The sequence below is a fragment of the Orbicella faveolata genome, unplaced genomic scaffold (genome assembly GCF_042242905.1).
Source record: "Orbicella faveolata isolate gen_17 unplaced genomic scaffold, um_ofav_v1 contig_14, whole genome shotgun sequence".
NCBI classification, from domain to species: domain Eukaryota; kingdom Metazoa; phylum Cnidaria; class Anthozoa; order Scleractinia; family Merulinidae; genus Orbicella; species Orbicella faveolata.
In genome coordinates, this window is record NW_028301541.1 from 12,673,621 (window position 1) to 12,699,796 (window position 26,176).

Consider the following 26,176-nt stretch of genomic DNA (forward strand, 5'->3'; position numbering starts at 1 on the left):
TAACTTGCCAAAAATGTCGATTTAGAATTTACATTAATAAATAGAAAATTACATCGTCACTTGGAGATACGAAATTTCTCTTCTCGTGTTGACAAATGTTTCAAATATTTAACTTGTTCACTGCGCTCACTCATGAAACACTCAAAGATAAAGTTTGTATCTCCTTGTGGCCATGCAATATCCTCTATATAATCTTACTGCACTTCATTTTCCATGCCAGTTGATTTAAGTTATTAAGATGAAATTTGATAGGAAATCAAGCGATTTCAACTTTTAGTGGACAAAAACCTAGTACTGTGCCATTATAATATTAAGTATATTACAGTCCTTTTGCATTTTCATAAAGCTAAAGATATAAGTATTTGCCTGGAATAACACCAAAAACAATTCCCCATGGGAAGTCGAGGAAATAAATTTCAAAGTTCAGAGAAATTGTGCAAACACAGGTAACAAACATTTCATCATCAGTTTCATTTTGCTAATACTTTCAAGTGTTTCATATGAACTTCTCAAACTCATTAATAATTCATCAAGTTTAAACAAAGGAAATCATGACCGTGACGTTGGTTGGATATCTGATCATATCTGATCTTAATTAGCATAGATTTTTATGATTTTATTTCTCCATTTTCTCCTTAGTTTTAGTTTCGATTGTGAAGATATATCAAACACTCAAGACAGTGTTTGACCACATTTCCAAACACCTCGAAGTTCATCAGAAATACTCTGCTATGCGTCATATTTTCAACTCTCTTCTCGGTGTTTGAAAATGTGGTCAAATGCGGTCTTTCGTGTTGAACATATTACTTCAACATTTGTTTTTGACATTTGGTGTTGATAAAAATTATTTCTTTTGAGAATATATTTAAAACAGTGGCATGGAAGTTTGCAATACAATGTAAATAATCTTAGGTACTAAGTTTTTGTCTTGTCTAGTTACTTGAACTTCTGGTGGATTCCATCTTAATAATTAAAAATTATATTTAAGTTAACTTTTTCCCTTAAAATTCTCTCTTTAGCATACAATTGTTTTCATTTCAAATGTTTTGTATTGCATGGTATCCTTAATTGTTTTATAACTGTTTGGATTACTAACCTGCCACAATTCTATTGTTACTGGTTAATGTGCTTCAATTGCTTCATTATAATCTTATTTTAATTATCATGTGTGTGCATTGCATGTATTACTAAGTTTTCAATTAACTGTATATTAGGATTTTTATTTTTTTATTGTCTTTATCTAATTAATGCTGTTATGTACATTTGAACATTTTATGGAATTTGCCCATTTGTGAGTATTTATTAACTGTTATTCTTGAAAACAAAGTAGTTTAAATGTTGATTTATAATGGCCTTTTTTGGTGAATTTACATTTTTGTATCAAATTATTTCCAAACAATTAAACAACCAGGTAGAGAATGAAGAACTGTGCTCCATATGCAGTGTTTATACCGGAGTGGAAGTCCACCCTTGCCGTGTCTGTTGTAAAGTGTTTCATGAACTGTGCCTAAAGAAGAAAGGCAAGTTGTATGACCATACAGAACTGGACACCTTTAGGAAGGCAAATACAGATAAAGGATGGAGCTGTCATGACTGTGTGAGTGTTATTAAGAAATTTTACTTTTTCACTAAATATTTAACCCATTGACGCCTTTGTTCTACTTGTGACATCATCACCTTTAACTGAAATTAGCATCACTTACTTACTCAAGTTCTGCAGGAAGAAAATATCTTTCCAGTGATAACCAGATCAAAGTGATGGGGACAATTGAGCACGAAATATGCACAAAAATGCTTAGAAATTTGATCGAAAAACTTGGAGCTATATTTCCCTCAACTTCACTTGGCTACTCTGTGGTAGGAATTTCTCATCTTGATTAATCTTTCTCAGGAATTCTTGAACTTGAAGCAAGCCCAGTAGTATGTCAACAACTGCAGCAAAAAGATAAGATCAGAGGCCCTTTCCGCTGCCTCATATCATGTTGAATCGATAAAATCCCTAATTGACAAAAATCAATTGAAATAAATAAATTGCATCGGAAATTTATAAAAAGGGATACTCTTTGAGTATTGATTTTTAAATTATTCTGATCAATTTTATTGAAGTTATCTACTTTATCAGGGAGGTGCAGTGGCCTCATGGTTAGTGTGCTCGTCTCCAGATCGAGTGGTCCGGGTTCAAGCCCTGGCCGGGGACATTGTGTTGTGTTCTTGGGCAAGACACTTTACTCTCACAGTACCTCTCTCCACCCAGGTGTATAAATGGGTACGGGTGAGCTTAATGCTGTCTTGTGAGTCTGCAGTGGCTGTTGGGGGTTGCTGGCTTGAAATTCAGCACACTTGGCACTTAGTAACAGCCTCTTTGATGTCACTGTTCATGGTTGGCCAGTAGACACGATCTCTCTCCTTCCTCAAGCAAGCTTCTATTCCAAGATGGCTGGAGTGTAATCGTGATATCACCTCAGGTCTTACTGCACGGGGAATGATAACACGTTGACTCTTAAAGAGTATCCCATTGTGCAACGTAAGATCTTCGCGAAAGTCCCTGCATTACAGGATCTTGTTCACTGGCTTTCTGTAGCTGGGCTAGTCTTTCGCTGGTAATCTTGACTGTCTAACGGATTGATTTCTTCCAGTTCTAGAGCAAGCACCTGGAATTCATCATGAGACTGGTCGCCTTGATCTTTGAGATAGGCTCTTGACAGGTGGTCTGCGACATACATTTGGAAACCTGGCTTGTACTGCACGTCGAGGTTGTACCATTGAAGTCGTAACAGCATTCTCTGTAGTCTGCTTGGGGCTGCTAGCAGAGACTTCTTAAAGATGGATTGCAGTGGCTTATGATCAGACTCAACAGTGATCTTCTCTCTTCGTGTGATGTACTGACTGAACTTTGAGCAGGCAAAGACGATGGTTAGGCATTCCTTCTCGATCTGGGCGTACCGCTGTTCCACTTGTGAGAGAGTTCTGGATGCAAATGCAACTGGTTGGCCATTCTGCAACAGGGTGGCTCCAAGGCCCTTCTCACTAGCATCACATTGTATGGTTACTTCTGAATTCATATCATAGTATTTCAGCATGGGGTGTCTTGTAACCAGTTTCTTGATCTCTTCAAAGGAGTCATCGTGCTGTTTTGTCCAGATAAACTTTGCATCTTTGACGGTCAGTTGACATATTGGCTGAGCAATCTCTGACAACCATGGGAGGAACTTGGGCAGGTAATTGATGAATCCAAGGAGACTGAGTGCTTGCTGTTTGCTGGTAGGTTTGGGCATCTCAATTACAGCGGTCACTTTGTTTGGATCAGGTTTGAGGCCTTCACTGGAGAGGACATGTCCCATGCACTTGACTTCAGGATTTCTGAGGTTCAGCTTCTTGCTGTTAAACTTTAGGTTGACATCACGCACACGTTTCAGTAGTTTCAGCAAATTCTCGTTATGGACTAAGGTAGCTTCATCCAAAGTATCACCGGAGCCTATCACTAGAATGTCATCTCATAAGACTTCCACGCCCTGCAGGTCACTGAGGTGTTCATGTAGCTTGCATTCAAACTCTTCTGGTGCTGCATTAACGCCAAAGGGCATGCGGAGGTATCTGTACCGGCCGAAGGGTGTCCAAAAGGTGGTAAGCTTGTGGCTTTTCTCATCTGAGCTTATCTGATAGAACCCATCTTTGGCATCTAGGGTGGTGAAAACCTTGGCCTTGCTTAGCTTTGGGAGTACTTCCTCCAAAGTGGGCATTTGGTATTTCGGGCATTTTACAGCTTTGTTGAGATCTTTGGGATCTAGACAGATTCTGATCTTCCCAGCCTTAGCAACAACAACCATGCTGCTAATCCAATTGGTCAGTTCTGTTTCTTTCACTAGGATGTTTTTCTTCCCTAGTTCTTCTAGTTTTGCTTTCACCTCTTTGTGTAGCGTGACTGCAATTCGTCTGGGTGCATGATGCACTGGCATGACGTCTGGGTCAACTGTGAGGCTTGTTTTTCCAATGTGACCGAGGCCTTCAAAAACGTCTTTGAAGTCATTAAGAATCTTTTCTTTCGTGAGCTTGGGCTTGTTTTCTTGAATAGTGTTGACTTATGCCGCCAGGTCACAGTTTATCTTCAACAAACCCAGGGTTTCACAGGTTTCTGCGGACAATAGCGGCTTGCTTTCTCCTTCTACAACTTGAAACTTGAACGTGTACTGTTGTTTGTATTTGTGGCAAACTTTGAGTGTCACTTCACCGAGTGGTTTCATCACGGAACCATTAAACAATCGGAGCCTCACTTTGCTTGTTTGCAGAGCTGGATTGCCATCTTGATTGATGACTGACAGATCACGATGAGATAGCACATTGCATGTTGCTCCTGTGTCAAGCTGACATTCCAAGGTCGTCTTGAAACGATCAGTCGCGACTGTAAATTCGAGCACAGCAAAAAGCTGTTTCCCTTTGGCTTGCACGGACAAAACTTCTTCAACTTTGAAGAAAAATTTATCAGATTCTGTTTCCGACGTTTCTGCTTCCGACGAGTCTGAAATCGATGCCATCTGTTTAACTTGCGATGTGCATGATACTGATCTGCAGACTGATGCGAAGTGGTTTCGTTTGTTGCATGCTTTGCATACTTTTCCAAAGGCAGGACAACTTTCGAGCTTGTGTTTCTGTTTGCTTCCACAGTTAAAGCACTGATAATTCTTTTGTTTGGCCGCGTCATCTTGTCGTTTCTTGTCGCTTCTAGTTTTCTTCTTGCCATTATGTGATATGCGTGGCTTGCTTCTATGTTTGTGACGATCCTTATCGTTGCGATCCTTGACAACACAAACTTCCTCTGTTGCTTTCCTTTCATCTGGCTTCATAGCTTCAAACTGCTGGTTTGCAGCTTCGTTTGAACGGCAGATATTGAGCGCCTTGTTTAGATCTCAGTTTTCCTCTTTCAAGAGTCGTAATCCTTGAGGCCCATAACTAGCCAATCTCTAACTAACTCTTCTGTCAGCATTCCAAACTGACAAGTGGAAGCCGCCTGTCGCAATCGGTTCACGAAGCTATCTATGGTTTCTTTGGGCGACTGGGTGCACATGTTAAACTGATATCGCTCGTAAACCAGGCTTAAAGTATGCCTCTAAGGCTTGAATACACGCTTCAACGTTACCTTGTTGTTCAGCGTCAAGTTTTAGTTTAAGAAAAATCTGTAAGCATTCTTTACCCATCACAGAGCGGAATGTGGCAAGTCGTATTTTCTGCTCCTGTTGGTCAAGGCCGGTGGCGACTTCATAGTCTGTCCATTGCTGCCTAAAGAATTCCCAGTTGTTCACTGGATCACCCTTGACATTCATTGTGGCAGGTACTGGGAAATTTGATGTGAACGTGAGAGCACGTGTGGTGGTGCCGGACGTTGCAGGCGGATCAGGCATTTCAGCGAACGGCCTGCTTGTGACTTGTGTAGTGGTACTACAACTTTCGTGCCTAAGGAGGCGGTTAGCTAGAGCTTGTCGTACTTTACTCTTCTGACACCATGTAAAGAGAGGGACGCACACGCTTCTGAGTGTAGGCTGAAATGCGTTTTACTCTAATCACGTGGCCCTAGATATATCGGTATCTCACAATCATTTAAGTGTCAATCAAATCCATCGGAAGCGGCATATATTGTAACAGCTGATATTTGTGCTTCCAGCTTAGAATACTAGATGTAACACAAGTGTATTTTTAAAAATTAGCTTTTATGCTTAAAATTACCAGTAAAAGTAAAAATGAGATTTTAGCATGAATTTTGAAGGCAAATGTTCTATTAAACTTGTGATTTACCGAAACTGGAGCTGTCACACAATGTGTCAACAATGAAGCAAGGAAATCAAAATACAGTCGAACCTCTATTAGGCGGCCCCCTATTAAGCAGCCAACTTTTATTTGGAAGTCAGCGGCCAAAATCCTAGAAAAAGTTGTCAGCTATACACTGTAATAAAAACATCTATTCAACGGCCACCTCTGTTAAGCGGCCACAGTCAGCTTCTTGCCGTCGTAAGGGTGATTTTGTTTTGTTTTATACCTCTATTAAGCTGGCCAGTCATCTCGTCCCCCGGAGTGGCTGCTTAATAGAGGTTCGACTGTTATCTAAAGAAAAATAGTGGACTTTGTCATTATGTTACATCTGTCTGTAAAACTTCAGCTGTTCACAAAGATAATGATTTCAGCATCAGAGAGCTACTTAAGTTATATCACAGGTGTAGAAGATGAACACACTCATAATCTTTGATTACTACTAGTATTATGTATATAAAAGTGCTATTATGTGGTATTAGTTGTGGCAGTGAAACATGAGAAAATGAACAGATTTACTGAGGTTGGTTTCCTTTAGGATTATCCGGATCAGGATCAGTGATCCGAAATCACCAAATCACCTTATTTTATGTTGTTTTATGATTTATACAATATGTATATGATATTATTATGTGTTATCAGCCATCTATAAAATTGTGTGCATCTCTTAATATATTAATATTTTAAACTCATATATAAATTTGATTATTTCAGACTTCCCTAATAGTGTAGTAATATTTTTTTCTCTCTCTCTCTTGTTTTGCTTTCTTCTTATTTGTGCATATTTGTGCTCTCTTGCTCACCTGTAATTTATTTTATGCTGATGTCAACTGGCTGCCTGGCTCCGCTAGCCCCTATGGTTATTCCAGGCAAAAAGTAATCTAATGTTATCATATGCAATTAAGGATGGTGCCTACTAAATACAAAGGTTTTTGCTCCAGATTAGGACCATGTGGAAAAAGTAGATCTTTGCAAGGTCTGCTGGAATCCAGAAAAAAATAGGGGGTACCCACACATTTTTTTTGAGATACAGTTGTAATTAGCCTTGAATCTCAACACGAATGGTGAAGGAGAAGGAAAGAATATTTCTTCACAGATTTCCTTAGAATTTGCCTTTACATACAGAAAAGCAAACACATTTATAAAGATCTTAAGACTACAGGATAAACAGTTATGTGACAAAAACCATTTTTGGTATGTTTTTAATAACAAAATTGTTGCAACAACGTTTGTAGCGTCCCTGGCAGCCTTCCTTTTGTTCAGCTAAAACACAGTCTAAATAGCTTTTCCTCACAACTAGAAACTAATCACGTGTTGAATAGGCTTGCCACTTCCATTTCATAACGTAAAATGCAGAGGTAACCACATGTTTTTTTGAGTTATTCATCTTTTTTGAAAACTTTTATGGTGCCTGTTACATTTTTTCCCATCACCTCCCCAGTAAGTAAAACATTTGCGTTTCTTGCACTTGTTTTGCGTGCACTACGCCATCTGCGGGTACATGTTTACAGTTGGATTTCAGTATACTTTTTTGACAGATAACAGGTGGAAGCCATTAGCAATATGCTGCTATTGTGGTATTCCTGGTTTTAGTACAGGTTCATTAACCTTGATTTGGTCACAGTAGGAAAATTTTGCTTTCATTTTAGTCGTGTACTTGGTAGCATAGTTGATTATGTCAATGCCAACCCTAGCGCATGCGTGGCAGTTAAACCATGCCTTGTGTGATGTGCAGAATGAGTGCGCACTAACAGCAGCATTTAGATCTGCACATGCACCAGGATTCGACATGTTCCTGGGCCACAAGGCATTCAAGTGGTATTACATGGTCAACATTTTCCTCAAGTGTGTGAGTGTCAAGCACGGGGACTTCACTTAGAGGTTGTTTCCAAGTTGTTTTCCTCATCGTTCTTTTCCGCAAGTTTCCTATCAGCTTTTTCTTCTTCAAATGTTTGGAAATGAAACATGTTCTGGGGAATTCAACAAACAACAGCTTGGCAGCCATGTTGGATCCAGGCCAGCCTTGTCTTCGGCTCCGCCCTCTTCGGAGACAACCTCATTGGTTTAACAGGTTCAGTGCTCACGATGCCTCAACCTCTGACTCCACAGGTAATATCATCGTGCCTTCTTTTATCTCCACATATTGCACGCTAGGCAATTCTGCATTATCCACTCCAGCTATTGTCGCAGTGCCACCTTTGTTTGATGCTCATGGTGCCACGAGCAGATCGCTGTCTGCTTCTATCTAGTCTTCCACTCCATTGTTTTATTTAGGTTCTTCAATCTCGTTCACATCATCACTAAATAGGCCATTTATGTTTGGTCCAGAGTACTCCCCAATTCCTGAAAAGCAGGTGACAAAGATCAGGTCAGGCCAGTTCGTTGATCTAGCCCACTTGTCAGCTGAAAACCTGAAAGCTATGGATAAAGAGCCCCAAACCTACCTGCAAGGAGAACTTCTTGTTACGTCCTGCAAAAAAAGATTTTAAGAAATTACCGACATCATACCAACATTGTTTTCTCCTGGATTCTCTGCAGTGCTCATCCATCCAGGTGGCTGGACTAAACTCAGTACAAACTTCTCATCTTGAAGACGTCACGCCAACTCCCAGGTAGCCTGGCTTCATTATGACATCGCCTTCAAAAAAGATGCCGCCACATCAGGTTTGGCATATTGGTCTCGCATGAATCTTGACATGTATAATTTCCACACTTGTGCATCACTGCCACAAACCAACCTACCATCTAATGCCCCATTGCTAACCTCAAGAGTCGTGACTAGCTTGTCCAGTTTTTGTTGATCATGGAACGATGGTACCTGCCATTGCCATTTGGCCAATGCTGTTACCACTATAGCTGCGAGAATTGTGCAGGTGAGCACCCTCGCATCAACTGTACTTTTCTGTCCTTGAGTCAGCAGTTGTGGTCAGCTACCCCTCTTCCCCTTACACCAGTGGCATTGATATGGTAGCCAGATCGTTCCACACTACAGTATGTTCCAAGAGAACTTTGTACACAATGTTGATATTCCCCGTTCCATTCAGAGTTCAAACTTTGGTGGTTCCTGTGTCTTTTACTGTTCTTACATCAACAAGACTCCATTGTCAAGCCTCTTTTCACTCAGTTCCAACCTCTCATCCTTATTTATCTTCCATCATGTGCTCCCTGCAGCAAGGTCTGGTCTCTCCTTCTAGGGTTACTCTAATAAATTCTTAGGCATGAACTGTGCTTCCATCCCAATCAGGCTCAGGTAGATTTTGTGATTTCCGGTCGCAGCGTTGGTTTCCTCTTGGTTTCAAACCTTTGGCAGTTTCAGCCTTCAGTTATTGACCATTATCTCCACATAGAACTTGAGAAAGGCCGTGTTGCAGGTCCCTTCTCAATATCCCCTATCCCAAACCTCCATGTTAGTCGCTTTGGGATCATCCAAAATATCAGCCTGGAAAATGGAAGCTTATTTCAGAGTTATGTAGCCCAATAGGCCATAGTGTCAATGATGGAATTCCACAGACACCCTTTTCTGTGCAGTACATAAAAGTAGACGATGTTATCAATGGGATCATGTCCTTTGGAAGAGGAACACTTCTGGCAAAGTTTGATGTGGAGTGTGCGTATCATAATGTCCCTGCCCATTCTGATGATCACTATTTATTAGGTATGAAGTGGCGGGGGAAGTATTTCATTGACTGAGCGTTACCCTTTGGTTTACGTTGAGCTCCATACATATTCTCGTCCATTGCAGACCTTCTTGAGCCGACTCTCAAACATAATTATGGCTTAAGCTTCTTGTTACACTATCTGGATGACTTTCATACCTCGGGCCCTACTAAATCTCCAGTTTATTAATACTTGTGTTCCTTTGTTTGCCTTCCACAGGACAAGATGGATCGCATAACTGCACTTCTGAAATCCTGGTCACTAAAACAACTTTGCACAAGGAAAGGGCTGGAATCCCTTATCAGCAATCTCCAAAGTGCATGTAAGGTTATTCCTCAGGGTCACACCTTGCTGTGGCGTTTGATTAACCTGCTGTCAGCCTTTCGATGGGATGACCATCCAATTAGGCTCAACCAAGACTTCCATTTAGACCTCTCCCGGTGGCTCGAGTTTTTCCAATCCTGGGATGGTGCTAGTTTCCTGCTTTCCCCACAGTGGGCTCCTTTACCAGAGTTTCGTACATGTTTCTTCAGATACAGCAGGGGCACGTGGATATGGCACCATCTTTGATAACGAATGGTTTATGGGTGAGTGGTCCTCCACACAACAGCCATTGTTGATCACGTATAAGGAGCTATTTCCAGTGGTTGTTGCATCCCATTTGTGGGACCACTGTTGGACCACAAAACGTATGGAGAAATTGCCACAAAATGCACATGATAACATGGCAGTGGTCAGCATGTTGCATTCGGGCACCTCAAAGGATCCAAACATGATGGTTCTTCTTCGTTACCTTTCTCTTATTGCAGCTCGTCATTCATTTGCCTTTACTGCCTCTCACATGGCTGGTATAGACAATTCCGTTGCTGATGCCTTATCCCATTTTGACTTTCTGCATTTCAACTGTCTCGCACCACAGGCAGTACCTCAGGCAACCCCAATTCTGCCATCACTGCTTGTCCTTCTTCCCATGATTTGACAGACAAATGCCATTTCTACTTAGCTAATGGCTTGGCTCCCTCCACTCATCAAGTTCACGGCTCAGCACAACACCAGTTCTTAGAATTTTGTAGCCAGGACTCACCTTCTGATAGGAATCAGCCACTGCTTCCAGCGAAGGAACAAACTTTGATGCATTTCTCTACCCTCTTGGCAGATCGGCTTCACCACACTTCCATTAAAGTTTACTTGTCAGCAGTCCATTCCTTACGCATTGACTATGGCTTCCCAGACCCACTCACCAACTGTCTCCAACTTCAATGTCTCTTGTGGGGGATCAAATGGCACCAGGGCTCTAACCTGCCTCAGCGACAGCCAGTGACTGCAGATCTAATGTCAGTGCTGCACCAGTCATTAGATTTTGCCAATCTTGACAATGTCATGCTTTGGGCTGCCTGCTGCTTGAGCTTTTTTGGCTCCCTCAGAGCTGGTGAATTTACAGTAAATGGAACTTTTGATCCTACTTTGCACTTGACATTGGCTGATGTACAAGCACACTACTCCATGAATCCTTGGAGTTTCAGAGTTTTTATCAAATGTTCAAAGACAGACCCCTTCCATAAGGGCTGTTTTATCTTCTTGGGTCGTTGTTCCTTCCCTCTCTGTCCAGTGGTTTCTTTGTCAAACTACCCTCATCTCCATGGACCAGGTGTCAGACCACTCTTTATTTACCAGGATGACACTCCTCTTTCAAGGTCTCAGTTCTTGTCATTTCTCCAAACTACCCTACAGTCTGCAGGCATCCCTGGCAAGTATTCAGGTCATGGCTTTAGAGTGAGAGCTGCAACTACTCCTGCCAAGAAGGGCCTCCCTGACCATCTTATTAAGTAGCAGGAAAATTTGCGTGGCAAGTATATGGGCTCATCTACCCCCCTTTATTTTGCGGTTTTTCTTTTCTGGGTGCCGTCAGAACTGGGCATTTTGGGGCTCTCTCTTCTCCCACCATGAGCCTCCTTTTCTCTGAGCATTGCCAAGCCTGCTCAGAGATCCTCTGGCTTGGCATGGGGGCTCATGGCTGGGTTGCCAGGATTTGCCAGCCATGGGTGTGGTCTCCATCTAGGAGCTGGTTGCCAATAGTGGAAGCCCCTGGATGTCTCGGGCACCCAACCTCCACTTCGTGAGGCAGTTGTTAACTATATTTTCTGTAATTAGTTATAATTAAAAGCAAGAGAGAGTACAAATAAAGATTGTTGTTGTTTTTGTTATTGTAGGGGTCACAATATACAAATTTGTCACTCACTCAGGTGTAAACTTATCAATATGTCAACGACCAATATCGATTATTTCAGGATATGCCAATTTGTCACTTGATCAGTTGAAAACAAATCAATATGGCAATGACCAATATCAATTTTTCGACGTATCAACTGCAGGCTGCAACATAATGCAATGAAATATTGTTGGACTTTTCTTCATTCTGACTGATTGATACTCATTGCGGTGAGCACATGTTACTGAGTCATTGCTCAGTGTATAGCTGTTTGGAAGACTAAATGTGTGACTATGTGTGTAGAGAATAAATGTGAAGATTCTTCAACGTATTGAGACATTTGCTCATCAATCTGCCAAGCTCGCAGGGGGTTTACAAATTCCATTGGCTGAATAGGAAACACCAGTACTGCAACTTATCAACCCATAATACCTAACCAAAACATTCTTGCGGCCAAGTACAAAATGCAATTAGAAGACTCATCTAATGCTAACAGTATTACAGAAATGAAGAAGTACTCAAGCAGGTAAGTCCACTCAGCTCATTAAAAAAAAAAAGAAATAGGCAGTCGAGGCCTGTATGTGGCTGCCTTGAATATATAGATAATTGGCTGAACTCCTCTTTTTGATAGCGGAAAGGAAAGTGTTCAGAAATTTGCATTTAGTAACTGCAGCAGTTCTTTTCATAGCTTCATCTTCATTACGCATTCAACAATAATCTACAATCTGTCTAAGCATTGTTTGTTAGTTCACATACTACAGGGTTTTCCCTTACACGCAAATGCGCACCAGAGACACACTGTTTGGATGCAAAACAGCAAGGAGAACAGGTCTTCTTGGATGCACATGGTTTAGGATGGTAGTTTACTACTGACTTAATTTAAACCTGAATAGGTCTGCGAAAAAAATCTTTTGAGAAAGGCAGTTAGAATTTGGAATATTTATTCTCTTTTCTTAATCCATCTTTCAACCTTCAAACCTGCCACATTAACTCCTTTGAATCGACTATTGCAGCGCCACATTTTGTTTGAATCGTTCTCAAGCTTGCTCTTGCTATAAACTCCTTGCAGAAGCTTGGGAATTAGTGCTTGATTGTGAGGTATTCAGGGGCACAATGCAATATGGCGGATTCAGAATTACAGCCCGAGAAAAAACAAGGAGTTTCTTGCCAGCTTGGCTTCAGTTCAACCAGCTAGTACGCAGTTACAGAGCTATGAACTTTGAACAGTTTATAAGCACTCGTATCCAAGAGTATAAACATGTTCATCCTCATTTTGGGCAGCTAGCTTTGATCAGTCCTGTAATCCCAGTATCAAGTGCTCCTTGTGAGCAAGGTTTTTCTGTCCAAAATTCAATTAAAACCAAGCTGAGAAACAGACTTGATCCTGAATGGTTGAACAGAATGATGATGGCAAGACTAGTTGGACCCGCTTTGAAGATGTTGATTTTCTAACAACAGCAAGAGCATTCAGCACCATGAAACCTAGGCAAAAGTGAAAAGTTTTGAAGTTACTAATTTGTTTCTTGAATCTTGCACCCTGCTTTGAAAAGAGATACCACTGTGGTAACCTAGAGAGGCTACTTCCAAACCAAATTTCAAAATAGCTTGTGAAGTTTCTTTTCAGTAGCATTCAAGTTTTTGAGTTAGCAGAGTTTTCTACTGTAGCTTACAATGTCATGTATATCTTTCTGACTGAGTTTATGAATCAGTGAGAAATACCTTTAGTACTTTGTTCCTTTTTGATAGGAAAACATAACAGAAACTGATTGAATAAAAGATATTTTAATTTATTCTTGGGTGCCCATACCATATTACTGTACTGTGCAGTGCAATATACTGTTGAACCTTGGTTTCACTATTTCTGGGGAGGGGGAGGCATTGGGGTAGGCTCACCACTTTCTGAGGGGTCGCTACTTTCAGGGTTTGTTACTTTGGAATGTTTGCAGTATGAAGGGTAACAAATGCAGTAGCCTCCAGTTGGCTTCAAAAGATAAACATGACTGTCTTTGAATAATTATTATCTCTTCACACTGCTTAAAGTTTTCCTGTTCCCTTCTCATAACAGATGTTGCTCATAAACAAACACATATCCATGCATATTTCTGCAGCAAATGGAGGCTACTTACCACCATTTTGGCTGGAGCACTTTGCATTAAGGAAATTCTGAATGTTTCGACCAATAATAAAATTGATGGGTATATTAAATATAGCATGAATTTGTCTGAAAAATGTCAGTTGTTGCACAAAAATCACATAAGGTTGTAGTGGTGTTTATCAATACCTCACATTAGTGTAAAAAGTCATGTAAATCAAGATTTACACAGCAAATATGTGTATTACATAAAGGTGTAGTAATCTCCTGTTGTAGTAATGTTTTGACAAGTGTCTATCTTCATGATTTGTTTACAACTTGTTCATGTTACAGTGCCTGAGTCATCACTAGTCATCTCTTGTATGAAAGTATTGGTAAGATGCAGGTGATGATGAGAGAAAGGCAGAGAATAGAAAGAGACCTAGTGTCTACTCTTCTTCCAATGATTCCTTGGTCTTACAATTTTTTATAGGAGACGACCAGGGACAAGTCATTTTCTATGTAAGCCCAATGCTGACAGTGATTTTTTTTCCACAGGAAAACTTGACATCACTTCTAACTGATGATGAAATGCAACAATTAATAGAAAATTTCGATAGACTGGATGTTAACCAAGGTAACACAGTGGAAGAAAGAGTTTTTGGACCGAGTGGGGTACTTTTCAGGGAATAATCGGGCATGAAATAATTTTAAAATCAAACAAGCACACAGCAAACGCTGATTGAAATTAAGATTACCCTCTGAACTCTTAGTCAACATTACATTTTTTTTCAAAAGTTTTACAAACAGTAGCATTAAAGATTAAAAGGAACATGGGACCAATGTGCAAATAGCATACAGTGTCCACTTACAGGCATCCAGTTGCAAAAGTTATAATTCCAGGATACCTGCAATTGCAAAAACCCATGGGATCAGGCACCAATTAGGTGATAAATAAGCATGGGGAAAACCTATCAGAATCAAGAACTTTGTGAAAGGTACAATTATTGGTAATGATATCATTATGTGGGAAACAGTTGACTAGGGTTACTTAAAGTATACACTGATGCTCTTATGGGTCAGCTTAAATTGATGCTTAATGCTCTTATGTCGCTGTTCTTGCTTCATTGTGGTAAACAAAAAATATGCATGTAGTCACTACATACCTGTACTTAAAATGAAGAATTGGTCCATGCTCACAAGTATCTAGTGTGTTATGAATGCATTCTCTAGGGAGTTTGGATAGCACTCACAGAGTTTAACAAAAATGCATGAGGTGCGCAACCAAGTGTATAGAGACACTTGGTAGATGCAGAGCTAAGCGTGTGAACCAATTGGTTTGTGCTAAAAAATATATTCTTTTAGAATGTGAGCGAGCAAGCAAAAAAAATCTGCTTAATAGCAACATGTTATACCCGTCATTTTATGAAACACGGGAGTGCATCCATCTTGTTTATGGATGCACACTCCATTGATCAGTTTAATTTTGAAGCTACATGCACCTTTCTAAGGCTCCATTCCATAACTCACTGACCTTTTGATTGAATTCCTTGTGAGCAGACACTCAGGTAAATGAGGATGAATATCTACGATACAAAACATCCCAGTACAAGGATATGCATCATGAGCACATGCCAGCATATATGGAAGAGGAGACTCGAAATGAGGTGCTACCTCTTGTTTCATATCAGAGATTATGTTTCAATATTAATTGTAGATCCAGTCTCTTTATACATGTACTCATGCCACTTTTATAATGTCATGAAGAATGAGGAGTTGGACTCATAGGCGCGTCCGCATGACGGCGGAGTCGCGCAAGATGGTGGCCATACTCCAGCTAATAGGTTGACAGAGACATGCAACCTTGGTTTGTAGCGTCCCTCTTTAATATTGGACATCCATGTTATGGTCAATCGACACCTGTCAAAACAAGGTGTCCGCTGACCAGTATTACGTGACCATATCGTTAGCTCAAGTTTAGAGCTCAACGAGGTCACATGTTTTGTTTGAAGTTCACGGCTGACCAAGTCTGGTTTTTGATTGGATCGCAGGCTCATGCCATATTAACTTGTTGTAAACATGCCGGCCGGGTTGTTTGGAAGCTGGTTAACGCTAACCCAGGATTATAAAAGTTAACCGAAGTATATTTTTTCTTGTGTACAAATATTTTTCACTACTTTTGTTTTGTGTATTTTGAGGACCTTGAGGTTATTCAAACTTGAAACAGATTGGGCCAAACAACATACAGTAAACAGAAAACCTCACCGTAGAGTCACAAAACCCAAATGGAAATTCTCGCTTATCCTGAGTTAGCTTAATCAGGCTTTGAAGAACCCGGCCCAGGAGCTCCACTTTTAGGCCTGGCTAAATCTATATATTAGTGGCAGGTCAATAAAGAGGATGAAAGACTATAGGTACTTCTCAACTTACAGTTACAAATGTATGTTATTTCTAGTTTAAACGAATGGACAAGGATCAAACTGGCACAATTGATTGGTGGGAATTCCTTAATCATGAAGCATTGAAAATTATCAGTAAAAACAGGAGTAAGGTAGGAAAAACTCTTTTGTCTTGTAAACATGCTATCGCTATATTCACAAGCAGTCCAGCTGAATTTCTGAATGCCGTTGTCATGGATAATTTTATTATGACAAAGAAACAGACAGTTGCACATAAAACAAAAACACATCACAACACAGTGTGGGTTATTGGCCTCAGTCGTAAATTAATGAAGGAAAAAATAAAGTTTAAAAATAAATATTTAAATATATCCACTCTCCCAATTGGGGCTTTTAATGGCCAATGAAAACAAATGATGAAACAAATAATATTAACGAACATAACATGGCTAAAAACCTGGTAGAAAACAGACCAGTTGGATATTTTACAAACATGGGCAAGGAGTTGGACTCGGAACTACCCCGAACAAAACCAGCTAGCTGTAGTCAGTATGGGACTTGAAACGGCGACCTTTAGATTTCAACTCTTGTGCCCTAACGACTGTTACGTTGCCTCCATGGCAACACAATAATTGTTTAGTAGTGCGACCACTGAACCCCTCCACAAAGTATCAACAAATGATAATTATACTCTGATTCCCATGTTTTCCTGAAATCTAGAACCTCTTAAAAGAGTAAGCTTTTCAGTCTCTTCCTCAGCTTCTACCTTGTGTTGAAACAAACTTAATATTGGGATCAATTTGTTTCTTCTGCAATTTCAAAATTTATGATAATAATTACAACATCTTATTAATCAGTGACATCAATGGCAGCAATGTCATCAATAAGTAATCAATGAGTGATCAGATGATTTGGCATTGATTTTTGGCAATGATTAATGAGTGATCAATGAATAATCTTAACAGGCCACAAATTTTTCAATCATCAGTAAGTCACTGACTGCATTGAGTAGTCATTGATTAGACATGGATATAATCTTGTGGCTACACAAACCATACCAAAACAGAAATAGTAAAGCCAGTATTTATTGTTTAGATCACCAGAGATATATTAACGAAGCTTTCACTGAAGTAGGCTTTTGAACCATTTCCTCCCACAGCCATGCCTGGTCCTATACCTGTATTGTTATTTTGTTCCAAATATAGTTCTTCCTGGCTCTGTTATTGTTGGTTGTTATTGTGATTAATTTAAAAAAATGAATAGTTCCCTGAAATCAGAGAGTTCATGCCCAGACTCCTCTTTTTGTATTTATTTTTGTATTCACTGATGAGTTACTAATTTGCCGAAATTGGAAGAAAAAATGTTTTTTATGCATATGTGATTAATTTGTTGTGTCTACAAAATCTTTTCCTAACTTATTTCAGTAAATGTCTAGTTGTTTGACCGTCACCCTACGAGCTTTTTTCAGAAGACAACTAGTAAGAACCCAAAGTATGCCTAGCCTGAATTCACTTACTCTCTAGCAAACCCCCTTATACCCAGAAGTCTCTTATTTTCGAGGCCACGCGTTACACTCAAGACTAGGTACTTGCGCTTTGCACTCGCTATTTGTACAAATTCAACAGGAACCATTTAATACTGTGCGTATCTCTTAAAAAAAACTTCAACTTAAGGGTAGAAATTAAGATACCGTTCCTTGTAAACTAAACTAATGCCTCATAATATTTGAGTTAACTAGGAAGCAAGTCGGCACTGACAACTTCAGTATCAATTTATGCGCATATTAATTCGGTCTCGCGTCGTCTTATTTTACACCTTGATTTCTGAGGAGATTGTTTCCTCTTGGAAGGAAATGAGGGAGGTTGTTGTTCAGTTCTGGCTCTCCTTCTCTTATGCAACGCTGCAATCTTGGTACCTCTTTCCCGAGAGCGTAGCACTGCGTGGCAGAGAGAGAGTCAGAACTGGACTAGGGGAAGCGGCATAGCCAAATCCTTTCCTTCCATATGTCTTAAAAATGCACCCATCTTATTTAAGCATTCCTTATTCATTGTTTGAAGTCAAAGTGCAAAGCACTTGAGGGGGTTGCTTCCTCTTAAAAGAAAGCGACCAGAAGGGGTGGCTATGGTTAGCAAAATCCCTATATATGTCTTAACAATACACCCATCTTTTCTTAGCGCTCCATTAAAAGATCTGAAACATAAAATGCAACAGCTGGAACTGAAAGGGGAAAACGTTTAGGCAAATCTTTTGTACCAAAAATTCAATCAATCAGATTGCCAAAAAAGTGCTAGCAAACAAGTGATATGTACTTCACAACTCATTGAAGCACTGGTAATTACAATGAGCAACCTGTCTCTAAGGAAACGTGTGCTGTTGGTAAGATATTATCGCTTTAAAATTTACTTTATTTGTAGATGAGCACGTATGGAATGAGTCAGCTACAGTGGCATTCTATCTGATTTATAACTTTGTTTTCCAGTTTCAGCTGGTGAGAATGCTATCCCCTATAGAGATACAAAAGACCAGGGATATTTTCCATGCATTTGACAAAGACGAGGATGGCTACATCAATTCGCACGAGGTAGCAGTAGGATTTACTCGTTGGTTTGGAAACTTGCGAGTTTTTGATCAAGACCAAAGGTCATGGTAAGTCAATCACTGGTGTTTGTCCACTTTGCTCGAAAAATCCTTCTGGAACCTTTTGGGTTGATTTGAATTAGAAAAGTGTTAATATGCCTTGGGGATATACACTTACGCCATAAGCCGGAAGTAGCATGAAAGCGAGGCCTAAGGGCCCTCCAGATGTTTCCCGCGAACTTTGAAAGAGTAAACATGGAGGCAGAAACCTCTTCGATTCGCAATTTAGAAGTGAAAAAGTTGAAACCAGAAGATATTCCTGGTGCAGTCATAGAAAATGAAAGTCAGATTTGAAAGTGGACAGTGGAAAAATTAAAGTTTTGGTTGAAATGTAGACGCCTAAACCAGCAAGGAAATAAGAAGCAACTGTTAGAAAAGTAATAACTCGGCCAGTGACAGCTGCCGGTTGATGTTTACATTTTACTATTGTTGCTATTTAATGCACTTACGTTTGAAGTTTCATTGCTATTCCCTTTTATGTAATTTGGAAAACCCGTATAAAAGAAAATATCATCGTCACTATTCTTAAATCTTTCTATACAAAACTTGGAAAGTAACAGTTGGCGTTTTAAATCTGCAATGACCTCTGCCAAATCTTCATTTTGATGCTCGTTTGCAATTATTACTTCGTTGGTTTCCAGTGGATCACCTTTTTTCTCTGAACATGTAACCGAGTATGTGATTGTCGATTTCGCCTCTCTTCTTTCGCATCGCTTTGCCCTTTCGATCTCATGACTTTACGCTTTGGTCCACTGAAACCGTGAAGGAGTAGCAGTCGACAAAAGATCTTTCCTTTTCCCAGTTAAACTGCGCTTGTAATCTGTAGAAACAAAATGTTCGGAGCAGCAAAACAGAGACGTGTTCGATTTAAACTTGCTGTCAGATCGTTTCATTTTCACTGCCCATTCCATCCTACGTTGAGAATCTTTTGGAAATGTGTGGAACGTGAAGTTTTTTCTATTATCCGACCTATTAGTACATAGTGCTGCGGCACAACATTTATGTGAGGTCTTTTGTGCAGCACTATTTGATCTTGCACTTTCTGACATAGCTTCCGCGATAATTACTCGCGCCAACTGGAGGGCCCTTAGGCCTCGCTTTCATGTAACTTCCGGCTTATAGCGTAGGTGTGTATAGGGAAACAACTCTATGAAACACTTGTGTTTCACGCTAGTGATTTTTTAAAATTGTTTATCAGGAGTGGAGGTAGCTCATTTGGAAGAGCCCTTGATCGTAAGGATGTCTCTGGACATATTGATCGCCAGTCCAGTATATTTATGGACGCAGATGCTGACCGTAACAGGTGCTGAACTTTCTTTCTCTTAACAGTGTCGCATACTCGTGAAACAAGTATTTTCCAGTATTCGGGAACTGACATGACCTGTTGGTGACATTGTACGAGATTATAAGATCCGTACACGTCACAAAACAGTAAAGTATTGTCTCTGACTCAGTTACGGTTGTTATAAATGTGAACTGCATAATATTGTTTCACACGTTAGATTTTGCTGGCGTAGCACGCCCAAAGTTGTGAACTGTTAGATAGCCAGTAATTTCAGTTGGCGTTTTAAACCGACGAAGACCGAAGTTGCTCGGTCGAAATGTCTTTCTATCAGCCATATAGTGCAGTGCATTGGTTTGGTCGACAAAATTGCAACGTTTCCCTGTTTCTCCGAAGTTTTGAAAGAACATTTACAAACAAATGAATGAACAAAATTCCTGAGAAGACTAAAAGATGAGCATTTACGGTTTCTTTAATTAAAAAAGCATGAAATTTTTTAAAGTAACTGATAAGCGCGCGTACACAACTGCAAATGTTTGTTAAATTGACAATTAATTCAGTCCGCGAGAATTCTCTAAAGCTTGAAGTTCGATAATAAGACCAGAAATAATTGACATGGTTATTTGAGGGAAATTTCAGTTAGAATTCTACTAAAACAATTAAATTATTTTCTCTCGATTTCTATGAGGCGACAGTTGATGAGGCCGAACTATCACCTCATAGAGATTTCGAGCTCATAATCTAATTGTTAATTATAGTTCGGCACTAAATTTTCTCCAATTCTTATTGGTTTAAATTGATCACGACGTGATAGTGTTCATCCCATAGTGCCCGTCCGAGGAAAGCACCCGGATGGACGGTACTCGTCCGTGAAAATTTTTCTGTAAACAAGCGGGCCTACAGAAAATAAACAGTTGAAATGGTATTAAGTAGGTTTTTGTTTTTTTCTTTTTCAAATTTTACATTTGGCTTTCATCTAAAAAAGTTGAAAAATAGTTCAATATGATTTTTGAACTGGCACGCGGAAGAAAATTTAGTGATGAACAATAAAGACAATAGATAAATATATCGATTGCCTTGAGCTACTGAACTGTCTTTTAATTCCAAGCTTTCGCCGTTCTACGGCATCATCAGGGAATGAAAGAAAATATTCCATAGTGCGCGATATGAAAGTGGTGTAGGTGACGCGAATGATAGAATATACTAAGGACAATGAGTGTAAATTTGGTGATGGAAATATACGATAATATGGACAGTAGCTAATGAGTAATAAAGCGGTTAAAAATAAAGTATTTCGAGATAAAATGAAATAAAATTAAAGTTCTCCGAGTTTGATGCATTCTTTCGGAAATAATGTAGAAAGAATGTATGAAACACAGAAATATACGATAAAATGGACAATTGTTAATGAGTACAAGTGATAAAGCAGTTCAAAATAGTTAAAAATAGAAGTTCTCTGAGTTCGATGTATCCTTCACGTGTTCTGAAAACAAGTAATATCTCTATATGCTCCTTTTTTTCCAATTTTATGCACATATCTCATTCTCTTAACAACTTTTTTTCTCTTAAATCTCCAGAAACATAATAACTGGAGGCTGACTAGAAAACCCTTGGTTACTTCAGTCTCCAGACTGATATGGAACACTTTTTTCTTCGTCTTTATATTTCACTGATATAAAAAACTTTAAATTTACGAGTAAAATAAAGTCATTGTTGTTGTTCACGGGAATTAAGTTCCATTATCGTATATTTCCGAAAATATTACAGCATTTGCATTAGTATACTAGTAGAATTCTACTAAAAGCCGCTATAAACGTTGTTTTAACGTTTCAATAGTGTCAGTGTCAAGCGCAACTTCCAAAGTGTGTGATTAGGACTGATGTCCATCCCTGACTGCAATGGTAGCATTTTTATCGCAGTGACCGATTTTCCATAAAGGCAACTGCTCTTATTGAGCACGTTTTGACCTATTTAACGAGTGTAAGATTAGTTCGGGGTTTCAATCTGCTGGCAAGGGGCGAAGTCCTGAGTAACTATCTGAGTCAATAGAAAGGAAGTGGGCCATGTAAGTGTTTTAGTAACTACTTATTAATCGAGAGTGAGGTCTTTACGGGAAAATCTCAAACGGCAAGGCCAAGGTGTGAGATTTTCCCATTAAGACCGAACGTTCGAGGTTAATAATGGCTTTTTGCTTTGGTTTTTCGGGCCCGTAATTGTAATCGTGGGCATTACAGAGAATAATGCCATAGAATTAGCCAATCAGTGCACGCGTTATATCGGCTACAAACATCAGCCATATAATAACATAACCTACTAACCAATCTGTGTAGCCTGTGATTGTGCATTTGCTCAATAGTTTGTCAGTGGATATGCTAGAAGGTAAAGTGTTTTAGAGAGTCAATCTACTATTGCAAGATTCGACCACTAAGCAAAGTAGTGAGAAAACAGCTTCCTACATTTCTGCATACAAGCCCTAGAACATTTTTTCTGGCTTATATTTGGTTTTTAGAAGCACACTGGTATTAAACTGAGAGTAGTATGGCAGCAGCAGCATTAGCAGTAGCAGTGGCTGTAGTAGTAACAGAAGTAGTATCCGTAGAAGGACTAGTAGCAGAAGCCCTAGCATTTAACATTAGTGCCTGAAGAACAAAGTAATTTAAGCAGTATTGGGATGGAGTTCTATCCTTGAAAACACATGTTTGTCCTTTCTAGATTGGTTTCTTGGGACGAGTACTTAAGAGAGCAGGCGCTGTATATTCTGGCAGCGAGACCAAATATTTAGAGACAGACACACCCAAGAAAAATGTGCGTTGGGAAGCCAGAACCCAGGATTATTGTACTGTCAGAGGACAAGTCGCTCTTTACGGACAGTTTTGTTTGTTATAACGAAACCCACACATATTCTCTCTAACAATAGTGGACACTTTCCTGTGATTTAAGTGACAAGTTTTCGAAACCTTGCTTTATGGACACTGGTTATATGTGCACTGTGTATAATAATATTCTGTTGTCAGGATGATGTGCTAATTGAACAATGTGAGAAAATGATTCATGTTTTTTTTTTTTTGGCTTCTGTTGCTACGCAACACTAGCCACCATCTTATTTTCCAATGCTAATACAGTAGCATCAAAGCTTTACAACTCAAATATAAAGGCAGTGCTCCTTTACAGCTTGGAAAGCTGGAAAACAACTCAGGAGATAGTTATAAAGCTGAGGTTTTTGCTGCGGAGCGAGCGTAGCGAGCGAGCAGCAACATAATCAGGATTTAAGAAGAATATTTAGAAGGGGGTACGAATTCTCGAATTCATCACTTTTTACCAGAATGCATTGCAGTTAACCAGACTGCACTGCGCCACTTTTACTGGAGTGCATTGCGCCACGAACAACACGAGGATGTCATACTCGTCGAGCCGTCGTCCTTTTTCGCGTGGATTCCACTGAGAAAGTTTGCTCTGATTTACCTGTAAAGCGATGTGAAGGAGATCGTGCTTGACTTTCACAACTCTTGCTATGCAGTATGTGAAAGTTTGTAAATCTGGACGATTAATTGTGACATCTTAATCTTAGTATGTCATTTCTTAGCAGTCTCGCCTCCTTCGCCGAATTCTTAAATAAAGAGAAATCGTCGTTACTAAAGCCTGTAGAATAATTAAAACAAACGAAAACCGTGGATCACGCTGATTTCATAAATGCTGCAATCTATTCCTTTTCATCGAAACATGAATTTAAGCTAAAGTTTGAGCATTTTCACACATCGCGGTGGACACGTTCTCGACACAGTCTGTGTGTTCTTCTGTCGAGTTCTAGAGATATTTAATGCGTGCCAGTACAGAATTTATAAGTTAGATTTCTGCTCCTACAATTTCCACATCTTTCGATTTTCGCGATCTGGTAAAAGGGAGGCTGATGTGTATCGTTTTATGTCCAAACATACTTCAGATCACAATGTGCTTTTTTGTCTCGATCCTTTGTCACACCTCGCCATCGATGCGTCATCATGCATGAAGTTGATGCATACAACGACAGATTTTAAGTGACACCACGATTTGACACTACTTTGAGAAATAACAGTTAATTTAAGTCTTGGAACGCGCAGATAAATGAATCACGGCGTTAAATATGTCACTATCAACAGAATGTGCCGCAGCATTACTATCTTTTAGATACCCTAGTTTATTAATAGATGCCTTCGCTTTATACTGGGTATAAGATGGCCACAGAAAATAACGAACTTTGAAGTGCGCAACATCTGTAAACAAGAGAACATCATGGTGAGCGTAACCCGGACATGTATTAAGAAAAGACCCTACCGACGTTGCTTTAGAAGGTCTGTTTTTACACCAGAGGGGAAAAGACAAGGGGGGAGGCCTAAACCTGTAGGAGGTCAGCAGAGAAAGGACTAAAATCCATAGACCTGACCTGGGGGGAAATCCGGAAGGTGACACAAGATTGTTCACGCAGGAGAGAGACTGAAGGCCCTATGCGTACCATGACGCAATGAGGACCGATGATGAATAGCGTGACATGATGACACCTGTCTTTCTTCCAATATTTGACTCTTATTGCGAGACTTTTGACTACTTGCTTGAGTACAAGGTTTTTTCAATTTGAACTAGAGATTAACGATATCGCACGACAGCGCGAAGATATCAATTATATTTTCGAGTGGTCACGTGGTAAAAACAATATTTTACGAATGAGAGCCGCTAGGGAGTAGAATATTGATTTTGACACGAGAAAATGAAATTCATGTCTTCGAGCCACCGTGTAATTTTCTTTTTATTATATGGGCAAACTGACTGTTTGCTAAAACAACCATAAAAAAGCCGGAGGTGGCGTCATCGAAATCCTCACCGGTGTGGATATGGAAAATACGCCATTCGGGTCCCGGATGTAATGTCTTATAAATTTAAGAAGTGGTGTATTTTTCGGAATATAACTCGTGTCTATAAAATATTTTACAGTTTAGATATGACATTGTTCTTTTGCCTTTAAATTGTGTGCTTTAGTCTTAAATAAAATGAGTTTGTGACGTTTATGCTGAGAGCCAGCTTAATAAAGAAACCAGGATTTTGATACGGAAACTACTTCATTTAGTAAATAACGAAATAAATGAAAAAATTAAGCTAAATCAGGTTTTGAAAATTCATCGAAGTTTTGGTCAGGTCATAAATAGAGTTAGTCCATGGGCCAGGGCAGGTTGTCGGTACCACTCAGGGGGAGAAAATGTGAGTGATATCTGATGAGAGGTTGTATGAAGGACTTTTTAAATTTACTTCATGGCGATCGTGAAAGAGTAGCTTTCAGTACTTCCTTTTTTCAAAAGTATTTCTGTCACATGGAAACGAGGCTCACACTAAAACAGTTACTTTAAATGCGTTTTTTATTTATAATATTAATAAATCACTACATTTTACAGTAAACAGCTTCTCTTAACATTTTTGGTCAAAAACTAAAATTTATTACTTGATTTGAGAAAGAAAAACTTAAATGAAACTATGCAGCTGAAACTCGAAAAGCATCACGGGTAAGGCCTAAGATGACGGCCTCGCAGGCCTGGTAAATACATCAAAGTTCTCGCCAAATTTTCGCAGTTTGGACGCTTTTTATCAAGTAATATAGAGAAACAGGCAACACCTAGTATTTTTATACTCACTGAATGATTGACTGCTAAAGCTCGCAACGAAACTTGACTCCTATGTACAGTTTCAATTGTTGTTTTATTCCAACAAACCAAACTGAACGACCTCCGTTTAAAATTTTTATTATTCACTGCTCATATGATGAACGCCTGCTAATTGGCCCTATTTTAAAAAAACATCTCGACTCTTTGAAGGCAGCTACGATTAAAAGTCATAGGCCATTGCTTGATTTGGAAGAGAATGCCAAGGAAGGAGAAATTCCCCAAGTCGGTTATCACAGGAAATGCCTTAGTCTTTTTACATTATAGCGAGACTTCGAGAGCATTTCTGAAACAACGGCTGCGAAACAGATTTCTGAGTTTAATTTAGAAGGCAAAGAGCAAAGACCTCGTCGGCAAGAGCCAAGCATGAGAAGAACTTGCTCGAAAATATGCACTTTTTTCGAAAATAAGACTGCATATAAAAAGCTACAAGAACAC

The 26,176-nt window shown here is 39.5% G+C and overlaps 1 protein-coding gene across 1 annotated transcript; it reads left to right on the top strand.

Moving 5' to 3' along the window:
• The first annotated feature begins 1,048 nt into the window (after positions 1 to 1,048).
• LOC110055161 (PHD finger protein 24-like) lies at positions 1,049 to 25,131 on the top strand. The gene is made up of 7 exons (XM_020761533.2): positions 1,049 to 1,597; positions 14,295 to 14,373; positions 15,297 to 15,403; positions 16,192 to 16,287; positions 18,615 to 18,781; positions 19,971 to 20,075; positions 22,767 to 25,131. The coding sequence occupies exons 1-7, from the start codon at positions 1,349 to 1,351 to the stop codon at positions 22,834 to 22,836; spliced, it is 873 nt and encodes a 290-aa protein (XP_020617192.2). The 5' UTR covers positions 1,049 to 1,348; the 3' UTR covers positions 22,837 to 25,131.
• Positions 25,132 to 26,176: the final 1,045 nt, after the last annotated feature.